The sequence below is a fragment of the Erythrolamprus reginae genome, chromosome 2 (genome assembly GCF_031021105.1).
Source record: "Erythrolamprus reginae isolate rEryReg1 chromosome 2, rEryReg1.hap1, whole genome shotgun sequence".
Taxonomy (NCBI): domain Eukaryota; kingdom Metazoa; phylum Chordata; class Lepidosauria; order Squamata; family Dipsadidae; genus Erythrolamprus; species Erythrolamprus reginae.
The window spans coordinates 333,908,845-333,921,025 of NC_091951.1; the positions used below are offsets into that span (position 1 = coordinate 333,908,845).

The window sequence follows — 12,181 nt, forward strand, 5'->3', positions numbered from 1 at the left end:
ATTTGGCAGTTCAAATCTCACCAGACTCAATGTTGGCTCAGCCTTCCATTCTTCTGAAGTGGGCACAATGAGGACCCAAATTGTTGGAGGGGAAAAGGCTGACTCTGTAAACTGCTTAGAGAGGTCTGTTAATCACTGTGAAGCGCTATATAAGTCAAAGTGCTGATTGGCACAACGTCATATCAGATTAACACAAGAAGGGAGAGTTTTGGAAGATAATTTCAAATTTGTATCAATACGATCAGCTTGTATTGTCAGTTTTGGGGAACAACACATTTAACTTCCTATTCAATATAATTTATTTTCTCAATTTACCTCACAGTGTTGCTATGAGGATAAAATGAGAGGCGGCAAGAGTTCTGTATACATTTGCCTCTTGGGAAAGAAAGGATGAAAAACCATTTGATTTCTTTATTTAAAAGTGACTTCTTCCTTTTCAGACCCCAGTTTAGAGGGAAGTATTGCACTGGGGAGAGAAAGCGCTATCGCATGTGCAATGTTAAAGCGTGCCAACAGTCGACCCCAAATTTCCGTCAAATGCAGTGCAGTGAGTTTGATACAGTTGCCTACAAAAATGAATTCTACCAATGGATTGCAATTTATAATACAGGTAAAAAAGGGAAAATAATCAATCTGCTAAGAATCTGGGTAATATTCTGGTTGGTTGGTTGGTTGGTTGGTTTATTTACTAATTTATTTATTTATTTATTCATTTTTTATTCATTCATTCATTCATTCATTCATTCAACTGTTTCTTTGATTGATTGTTTGATTGATTGATTGATTGATTTACTCATTTATTTATTTATTCATTCATTTTTTATTCATTCATTCATTCATTCATTGATTCAATTGTTTCTTTGTTTTATTTATTTATTTATTTATTTACTCATTCATTTATTTATTTATTCATTTTTATTCAGTCATTCATTCAATTGTTTTATTTATTTGTTTGTTTGTTTGTTTGTTTGTTTGTTTATTTATTTATTTATTTATCTTCCATGCCGCCCAATCCCGAAGGACTCTGGGCGGCTTACAACAACAGTATGAATACAATAGATAGTTACAAAACAGTAAAAGAAGTGAAACATTATCTAAGGCTAAAACATTAACAAACAAAAATCCCTTTAAAAAAGTTATTATAAGAAATGGCGCTCACACTCACATACATACACACCATTCATACATAGCAATCATTCATTTAGATGAGCTTGTGAAATACCTCAAAAAATATTGGCAGTAAAGAATGGTTCCTTGCAACTAGTGTTGGGCGAATCCAACAAAGTTCGCTGGCTGGGGAATTCTGGGAGTTGAAGTCCAAGTTTAATTTATTAATTTATTAATTTATTAATTTATTAATTTATTAATTTATTAATTTATTAATTTATTAATTTATTAATTTATTAATTTATTAATTTATTAATTTATTAATTTATTAATTTATTAATTTATTAATTTATTAATTTATTAATTTATTAATTTATTAATTTATTCATTCATTCATTCATTCATTCATTCATTCATTCATTCATTCGATTTTTATGCCGCCCTTCTCCTTAGACTCAGTGCGGCTTACAACATGTTAGCAATAGCACTTATTAACAGAGCCAGCCTATTACCCCCATAATCCGGGTCCTCACTTTACCCACCTCGGAAGGATGGAAGGCTGAGTCAACCTTGAGCCCGTGATGAGATTTGAACCGCTGACCTGCAGATCTACAGTCAGCTTCAGTGGGCTGCAGTACAGCACCCTACCTGCTGCGCCACCCCGGCTCTTCAAATATCTTCAAGTTGCCAAGGTTGGGGAATACTGCACTACCTTATTCCTTATGGGAAAACATTGTTTGTACTCATTGATTTTGGCATTCATTGCACCTCCCAGGCCCAATTAAGGATGAGTACTAAAGTACCCCTGATTTTTCTGTAACTGTTGTAAAGCCTCTGTTAGAAACTGCAGACAGACTGGACCATAGATCCAACTGACTTTAGTTACCTGAATCACTGGAGTACTAATTACAAAGAGCTTTGAACCTTTAGTTTCAAATGAAATATGATACTGTTAAAGCCTTACAATATGGTTTTAAAATATGCATTATTGATATAATATTTGACGTTTCTCCTAGCTAATCCCTGTGAGCTACAATGCCAACCTACAAACCACCATTTTTCAGAGAAAATGCTAGATGCTGTAATTGATGGTACACCTTGCTTTGAAGAAAACAGCTACAGAGACATCTGCATTAATGGCATGTGTAAGGTATTGGGTATGTTTCCTTCTCTGGAACCTTCACGGGACTTCAGATTTGGAGGCTTCCAAAAATGGGTCAGGCAGATTACAGCTTTATGTTTGTTTGTTTGTTTGTTTGTTTGTTTGTTTGTTTGTTTGTATTCATTCATTCATTCATTCTTCGGAGTCTTCAGAGAGGGGCGGCATACAAATCTAATAAATTGAATTGAATTGAATTGAATTGAATTGAATTCATTCATTCATTCATTCATTCTTCGGAGTCTTTGGAGAGGGGCGGCATACAAATCTAATAAATTGAATTGAATTTCATTCGTTCGTTGTTTGTTTGTTTGTTTGTTTGTTTGTTTGTTTGTTTATTTGATTTCTATGCCGCCCCTCTCTGAGGACTCGGGGCGGCTCACGACATATAATAAACAATATACAATATCTTGAATCCAATTAATTAATTAAAAATCTAAAACTACAAAAAAACATTTTTTTAAAAATCATTCCATACACTCAACATTCTCTCAACACATTCATTGGCCAGGGCGCAAGAATCTAATGGCCCCAGGCCTGGTGGCATAAATGAGTCTTCAGACTCTTATGGAGGCAAGGAGGGTGGGGGCAGTACAAATCTCCGGGGGGAGCTGATTCCAGAGGGCCGGGCCCCCCACAGAGAAGGCTCTCCCTCTATTTCCCGCCAATGATATTGTCTAGTTGACAGAACCTAGAGAAGGCCGACACAGTGGGAGCTGATCAGTCACTGGGTTCAGAAGGCGGTCTCAGAGGTGTTCTGGCCCGATGCCATGTAGGGCTTTACAGGTCATAACCAACACTTTGAATTAAGTCCAAAAACCAATTGGCAGCCAATGCAGGCCGTGGAGTGTTGAAGAGATATGCATGTGTCTGGGCAAGCCCATGACTGCTTGCGTGGCTGCATTTTGCATAATTTGTGGCAAATTTTCAAAGGTATCCCCATGTAGAGAACATTGCAGTAGTCAAACCTCGAAGTGATAAGGGCATGAGTGCCAGTTTGTATGTCAGTGGTGGACAATGTTTTGGTGGCCAAGTTATTATTTGGGAAGTGGAGGATAGGCCTATATAATTTATGTATGGTATGTTGTGTGTATGTTTTTTAAATTATGGGTTTTTTAGTTTTAAATATTAGATTTGTATTTTACATTGTGTTCGACTATTGCTGTGAGCCGCCCCGAGTCTGCGGAGAGGGGCGGCATGCAAATTTAATTAATTAATTAATTAATTAATTATAAAAATAAAATAAAAATAAATAAATAAATAAAAAAATAAAAAATAATAAAAAATAAAATAAAAAAAATAAAATAAAAATAAAAAAAATAAAAATAAAAATAAAAATAAAAATAAAAATAAAAATAAAAATAAAAATAAAAATAAAAATAAAAATAAAAATAAAAATAAAAATAAAAATAAAAATAAAAATAAAAATAAAAATAAAAATAAAAATAAAAATAAAAATAAAAATAAAAATAAAAATAAAAATAAAAATAAAAATAAAAATAAAAATAAAAATAAAAATAAAAATAAAAATAAAAATAAAAATAAAAATAAAAATAAAAATAAAAATAAAAATAAAAATAAAAATAAAAATAAAAATAAAAATATAAAAATAAAAATAAAAATAATAAAAATACAGTGGTACCTCGTCTTATGAACGCCTCTTCTAACGAACTTTTCGAGATACGAACCCGGTGTTTAAGATTTTTTTGCCTCTTCTTCCGAACTATTTTCACCTAACGAACCTGCCGGGATGAAGGGGTTTCTTTTTTTCCCTTTTTTGAAGAAAGAAAAGGGAGGGGCGGCTTGGAGGGGGAAAGAGTTTGCATTAACAAGAGTTTGCTTGCAGAGGCACTGAAAGGGTGTCTTTTGAAGAAAGAAAAGGGAGGGGCGCCCCCCTTGCCTTTCTTCCTTCCCACTCACCTTTAGCCTAGCCTTGCTTCTTCCACCTGCCCTCTTTAGCTGCTCCTCCATCCCTCTGTTCGCCTCCCTTCTAAAGTTTGGGATTTTCCTGAAGGATTTGCAGGCATTATTTGCTTTTACATTGATTCCTATTGTTTCATCTTACGAACTTTTCACCTTACGAACCTTGTCCTGGAACCAATTAAGTTCGTAAGACAAGGTATCACTGTAAAAATAATATGATGGGTGATGGGGAGGTAATTGTTGCTTTTCTTTATTTCAATTACTTTTCTCTTTCAACATGGAAGGAAAGGTATCAAACAAAGTGCAAACACTTTGGCAATTTTACTATCAAGATTCAGCACTCTCTAGAGATTGAAAGTTGCCCATCTCGGCTTCTTGGCTCTTCCTAGATAAGCTATCCAAACTTACACATTTCTGCTTCAAAGATGGGAGACAGTCTAAGAATAGGATTGGGTGGCCAGGATCACAGAATCAGGCAAAATATGAGGATCATTAAGTATAAGATATCCTAAATGCTGGGACTGTAACACTGTATTTGGGTGGAGAAAGTTTCAGAAGCAAAAGCCATTGGCAAGATAACATGCTTCATTTGATCACATTGCTTAATCCCAATTAGTGGACTAATATGCATACTGTGGTTTCCTATGGAGACAGCTCAGCAACTAATTTAGAAAGTTGGCAAAGATAGCTACTGATATTTCAATCATTGGTAAGAAAATTGGAAAACTGAAAATGTGAGAAATTGTGACCATGAAATACTTAGTAACACTAATGTATCACGTAAGGCTCATCCATAATCATGGTGGGAAGATGTCTTAATAGCTGTTTAAGTAGGTCATTGCTTCATCCTCCTCTACTTTCTTTGAAATTCGTTATGCAAAATAGATTTCATAGGAATTGGTCCATGGGATATAATCAGAGATTTCTAGCTGATATTCTAATTCTCCAAATCATTTGAAAGTGCTTGTTCACGGGAGGTGGATTTAATTAGATTTGAGGAATTGGATGGTTTTAAGAATGGGATGGGAGTTTTCTTTTGCACCAATAAACTGAAGAAACCCCTAGGGATGCAAATTGTTAAGCATTCATTTCAAAAAGCGCCTTCATTTTATTAAGCTGCCTAAAACAATAATAAAGCAGTCTTTATTTATTTATTTATTTATTTATTTATTTATTATTTAGATTTGTATGCCGCCCCTCTCCGCAGACTCGGGGCGGCTCACAACAAAGGGAAAACAATCTACAACAAATCTAAATTACTGTTTAAAAATATTTTAAAAACACCATTTTCTAAACACACATACAGTAATACCTCATGATACGAACTTAATTGGTGCAAGGAGGAGGTTCGTAAGACGAAAGGTTCGTAAGACGAAACATTGTTTCCCATAGGAAACAATGTAAAGTCAATTAATCCGTGCAACCAAAAAAACCCCCGCAAAAAAACGGCTTTCGGCGACTGCTGGGAAGCCACGCGGCTGTTTTAAAAGGTGACAGCCGGCCTGGGGGGCTTCCCAGCACCCCCCTGAACCCGGGTTCGGGGTTCGGGGGGTGCTGGCAAGCCCCCCAGGCCGGCTGCGACCTTTTAAAACAGCCACGCCACTTCCCAGCTGTCTCCTGAAGCCGAACGCGGAAGTTCGGCTTTAGCGTTCGGCTTCAGGAGACAGCTGCGAAGCGGCGCGGGTGTTTTAAAAGGTTGCAGCCGGCCTGGGGGGCTTCCCAGCAACCTCCCGAACCGAACCCGGGGTTCAGCAAAATTTTGCCTCTTCTTACGAACTTTGTTCGAGTTACGAACCGGCGTTCGGGAGGCTTCTGGGAAGCCCCGCCGCCCGGCTGTCACCTTTTAAAACAGCCGCGCGGCTTCCCAGCAGTCTCCGAACGCCGGTTCGTAACTCGAAAAAAGTTCGTAAGAAGAGGCAAAATTTTTCTGAACCCCGGGTTCGTATCACGAGTTGTTCGTAAGACGAGGGGTTCGTATCTTGAGGTACCACTGTACATACAAACATACCATTAATAAACTGTATATGCCCGGGGCAGATGTCTCAGTTCCCCCGTGCCTGACGACAAAGGTGGGTCTTAAGGAGCTTACGAAAGGCAAGGAGAGTAGGGGCAGTTCTAATCTCCGGGGGGGGTTGGTTCCAGAGGGCTGGGGCCGCCACAGAGAAGGCTCTTCCCCTGGGGCCCGCCAACCGACATTGTTTAGTTGACGGGACCCAGAGAAGGCCCACTCTGTGGGACCTAATTGGTCGCTGGGATTCGTGCGGCCGCAGGCGGTCTCGGAGATATTCTGGTCCAGTGCCATGAAGGGCTTTAAAGGTCATAACCAACACTTTGAATTGTGACCGGAAGTTGATCGGCAACCAATGCAGACTGCGGAGTGTTGGTGAAACATGGGCATACCTACTTTAAAAAAATATGTCTAATAATTTGAGCATTCTACAGACATTTATAGGTACAGTAGTACCTCTAGATACGAGCTGCTACACATGCGAGTATTCCAAGTTACGAGCCACGATGCGAGCAAAATTTCTGTTCGACACCCGAGCTCAAATTCGGGATACGAGCTGAGCTTCCACTAGGTAGCGCAAGAATCTCCTTGCTTCCAGTTATCTCGGCGCGAAAAACAAAGTCTAAAGGCATTCGTTCGAGATGCGAGTTGATCGACTTACGAGCTCGGGTCTGGAACGAATTAAACTCGTATGTCGAGGTACCACTGTATTGACTTACCTCCTTGCATGTATTTTCAGCAACTGATTAGCACAAGAAAATAAAATTTGGATTCTGCCTCTCCCTCCCAGCAATTTGCCTCCTTGCAGTTTTAGTTTCAGTTTCAATTTAGCATGTGGGCTTTCCTGCAGCCTCAATCAGCTGTGAGTTGGGAGGCCGATAATCAGTTGCTTGTGTTAATCAGGTTCTGTGCTTTTTGCTGCAAGTAGGCAAATTGCTGGGAGGCAGAGGCCAGAGAGTGGGGGTGGGTGGGGCTACACTCAGTGTATAAGATGCACCCAAGTTTTCACCCTCTTTTGGGGGCTAAAAAGATACGTCTTATACTCCGAAAAATATGGTACTTGTTATTTTAAAGAAAAAACACATGTATTAATCCTGACACATGCATGTAACATTTATTTTGACAACGGCTCTATTTTCTTTTAGGCTGCTGGCTGTGATTATGAAATTAATTCTAATGCCACTGAAGACCAGTGTGGAGTTTGCCTAGGAGATGGATCTTCTTGCCAAACTGTGAAGATAACATTCAACCAGAGTGAAGGATTAGGTAAATTCCTCACACTATCCATCTACTTTACCCATTTCAAATATTCTGTAGAAAACTATGAACAGACAGTCCAAGAAGAATAAATCTTGAAAACAGCCCAGAGGAAAGTTAGAAAATTGGTACTTCTATTTGTTTTTCTCCCCATCTTTCCAATCAGATACTCGCATTCTTCACGAAAAGCTTTAATGGTCTAAAACAGAGGTCTTAATGGTCTAAAACAGAGGTCTCAAACCCGGGATACTTTAAGACTTGTGGACTTTAACCCCCAGAATTCCTCAGCCAGCTTTGCTGAGGTGAGGTGTTGAGCTTTGCTGGCTGAAGAATTCTGGGAGTTGAAGTCCACAAGTCTTAAAGTGGCCTGGGTTTGAGACCCCTGGTCTAAAACATTACATCAGAGGTGTCAAACTCAATTTCATTGAGGGCAGCATCAAGGTTGTGTTTGACCTTGGGGAGCTGGGGTAGGTTCCCTGGTAGGTTCCTAACCAGCTGGGGGTTGCTGTTCCCGCCACTACTGGTGTGATGTGTGTGTAGCTCTGCGTGACCAATGGGCAGATGTGCACATCCCAGTGAGATTTTGCTTCTGCGCATGTGCAGAAATCTGCAAAATCTTGCCTGCTTGCATCGCCTCACAAGATTTTGCTTCTGCGCATGCGCAGAAATCTCCAAAATATCGCATGTTTGCATTGCCTCGCAAGATTTTGCTTCCTGCGCATGCGCAGAAGCAAAATCTCGCTGGGATGCGCACACACCCCCATCGGTCATCCTGAGCTGCGCGTACAGCACCATTTTTGCTATCAGTGCGCAGTGTGTACCAATTAGCAACCTAATACTGTTCCTAACTCTCCAGGGGTCAATCCAGAGATTCACACTGCCCCCACCCTCCTTGCCTTTCGCAAGAGTCTTAAGACTCCTTTATGTCACCAGGCATGGGACAATTAGATCAACCCCCCCCCCATTTACTAAATCTGATGAGTGGTTGTGAATGAATTGGCTGACTGATTTTAATATACAGTAGTACCTCTAGATACGAGTTGCTCCACATGCGAGTATTCCAAGTTACGAGCCACGACGCGAGCGAAATTTCTGTTCGACACCTGAGCTCAAATTCGGGATACAAGCTGAGCTTCCACTAGGTGGCTCAAGAATCCTTGCTTCTGGTTACGTCGGCGTGGAAAAACAAAGTCTAAAGGCATTCGTTCGAGATGCGAATTGATTGACATACGAGCTCAGGTCTGGAACGAATTAAACTCGTATCTAGAGGTACTACTGTATTGGGATTTTAGTTTGTAATTTTTATAATTAATTAGATTTGTTGTTGCTTTGTCTATATTGTATCTTGTGAGCCACCCCGGGTCTTCAGAGAAGGGCGACATACAAGTCTAATCAATAATAATAATAATAATAATAATAATAATAATAATAATAATAATAATAATAATAATAATCGAGCTGCAACGACTCTGGCATAGGCCAGTGAAAGTGGTCCCAGTGGTCCTTGGCACGTTGCGCGCAGTGCCAAGGGATCTCAGCAGACATTTGAAAACCATCAGAATTGACAAGATTTCCATCTGTCAATTGCAAAAGGCCGCTTTACTGGGATCGGCACACATAATTCGCCACTACATCACGCAGTCGTAGGAGCTTGGGAAGCGCCTGACTGATCATGAAATACGAAATCCAGCATAGTGATCTTGTTTGCTGTGTTGTACTGAAAACAAAAACAAAAACAAAAACAAAAACAAAAACAAAAACAAAAACAAAAACAAAAACAAAAACAAAAACAAAAACAAAAACAAAAACAAAAACAAAAACAAAAACAAAAACAAAAACAAAAACAAAAACAAAAACAAAAACAAAAACAAAAACAAAAACAAAAACAAAAACAAAAACAAAAACAAAAACAAAAACAAAAACAAAAACAAAAACAAAAACAAAAACAAAAACAAAAACAAAAACAAAAACAAAAACAAAAACAAAAACAAAAACAAAAACAAAAACAAAAACAAAAACAAAAACAAAAACAAAAACAAAAACAAAAACAAAAACAAAAACAAAAACAAAAACAAAAACACAACTCCATGAATTGAAAAACATTTTGCAACTATTTTATCTTAATCTCTTCTCTTCCATCCCACCATGTGGATTTTCTACAGCTAGAGAAAGAGCGGAACACATGGTGGGAGACGCTGAAAGAATTAGAGCAAAGGGCTGTGCTTCTTTGACCCTACGCTATCTGGTGAACCAAACACAGTAATTGCAAAATAAACTGCTTATTTAGAAAAAATTCAGAAGGTCTGGTAGTCCAAGCAGTGAAAGAAATGCATTGAACAGGGGCGCTCAGACAAAGTATGAATAAAATTGCAGCATCCAAATCTTATCACATTAAATGAAAAGCACTACATTAAGCAAAGCTTTACTACTGCTGCCCCGTAATTATGCTTAGGATTTATCATCCAAGAGGAAAAATAGCCCATAATTACTAGCTTTTGGAAATGGAGGGTCTTTGGCATTACTTCTTTTCTTTTTTGATGAGGGTTTGTCAGTCTCTCTTTGCTGGTCTAGTGCAATTAGATTCCTTGTTCATTTTTTATTTTTTTTAAAAGAGGCAGATGAAAATGTCAATTCTCTCCCTCCATGTCAGACTTAATTACTACATATGCCACAGAGGATCCACAAACAATTGAAGATTTGTGGGAAGGAGGGAGGGAGGGAATCAAGGGGAGACAGAGGTCAAAGGTCAGCCCGAGCGATGCATATGTGCACACAAAAACACACGTTCTGCGTGTATCGTGGGACCCAGCAGATCTGATCAAAATGAGCGCCAGTGAAAGAATAACACATTCTATATAGGTAATTCTTGACTTACAACTGTACACGTACTTCGAAGTTACAACATCATTGAAAAAAGTGATATTTTTCTTTAATTTTTTTAAACAAAATGATAAATGATATTGCACTGTGGTTTAATTTATGTAGAAGTTTGGCATCAATCCTGGGAATTGTTGGCCAGTGAGGCGCTGGCGGCTTGCAAATTTGTCTCTCAATTTCTGAACAGCCTGAAAAGTGTGTAGAGAAGAAGGTATAACAAGCAGGAGGTATAACAAGCAGGAAGAGGGAGATTGTGATCCCCTTATATAGAGCGCTGGTGAGACCACATTTGGAATCCTGTGTTCAGTTCTGGAGACCTCACCTACAAAAAGATATTGACAAAATTGAACGGGTCCAAAGACGGGCTACAAGAATAGTGGAAGGTCTTAAGCATAAAACGTATGAGGAAAGACTGAATGAACTCAATCTGTATAGTCTGGAGGACAGAAGGAAAAGGGGGGACATGATTGAAACATTTAAATATGTTAAAGGGTTAAATAAGGTTCGGGAGGGAAGTGTTTTTAATAGGAAAGTGAACACAAGAACAAGGGGACACAATCTGAAGTTAGTTGGGGGAAAGATCAAAAGCAACATGAGAAAATATTATTTCACTGAAAGAGTAGTAGATCCTTGGAACAAACTTCCAGCAGACGTGGTTGGTAAATCCACAGTAACTGAATTTAAACATGCCTGGGATAAACATATATCCATTGTAAGATAAAATACAGGAAGTAGTATAAGGGCAGACTAGATGGACCATGAGGTCTTTTTCTGCCGTCAGTCTTCTGTGTTTCTATGTTTCTAAGAAAGAGTGCAGAGAAGAGCAACAAAGATGATTAGGAAACTGGAGGCTAAAACATATGAAGATCGGTTGCGGGAACTGGGTATGTCTAGTTTAATGAAAAGAAAGACTAGGGGAGACATGTTAGCAGTGTTCCAGTATCTCAGGAGTTGCCATAAAGAAGAGGGAGTCAACCTATTCTCCAAAGCACCTGTGGGTAGAACAAGAAGCAATGGGTGAAAACTAAAGAAGGAGAGAAGTAACTTAGAACTAAGGAGACATTTCCAGACAGTCAGAACAATTAACCAGTGTAACAGCTTGCCTCCGGAAGTTGTGAATGCTCCAACACTAGAAATTTTAAAGAAAATGTTGGATAACCATTTGTCTGAAGTAATGTAGGGTTTCCTGCCTAAGCAGAGGGTTGGACTAGAAGACCTCCAAGATCCCTTCCAACTCTGTTGATGTTGGTGTTGTTTGTTGTTATGTAGATATTTATTATTTATTCTATTACAGCATAAAAATTGAGACTTTGGTTGAGAATATTTAACATACTGTATATCATAATTTGCTGGTCATGTTTGGTAGCTAGTATATCCCAGTAGATTTCAGATTTTGGCCGCAAACCATTTTTGAAAGATTACATGCATATTTTATTGCCTTGTGTTATGAAACCTGGGAGAGACAACAAAATAAATTCCACTGAAGTAATTTGATATGTTGGACCAGCACTAGCTTGGGAAGGCAAATGGATGTATATTTTATTATGTTCTGACAACATTGTGTAAATGCATTAGTGGAAAGTTGTAGACAGCTGTAGGTCAATGATGTATTTGTTATCTCATTTCATTAAAATTAAAATAAAATAATGAGGATATTCCTTGGGGTTTTGACTCGATGTCTGTTACAAGCTTTATTGCAAAATCAGTTCAGATTAGCCATTAAAAAATGTTAATTTACCGGTACATGATCTAATGATGCAAACAGACAAAACTCTATCCAACAGTCATTTGACTAGCAACGCGAATTATTTAAAAATAAACAGATATTTTTACGAAAAAGGACACCACAG

At 38.3% G+C, this 12,181-nt stretch overlaps 1 protein-coding gene across 1 annotated transcript in view; it reads left to right on the forward strand.

Moving 5' to 3' along the window:
• ADAMTS12 (ADAM metallopeptidase with thrombospondin type 1 motif 12) overlaps window positions 1-12,181 on the forward strand; it is a 229,634-nt gene that overhangs the window by 166,896 nt on the left and 50,557 nt on the right. Inside the window, exons 12-14 of the mRNA XM_070743485.1 lie at window positions 441-610; window positions 2,124-2,257; window positions 7,343-7,463. Of these exons, the coding sequence (XP_070599586.1) occupies window positions 441-610; window positions 2,124-2,257; window positions 7,343-7,463 (425 nt within the window). The remainder of the gene's footprint in view (window positions 1-440; window positions 611-2,123; window positions 2,258-7,342; window positions 7,464-12,181) is intronic.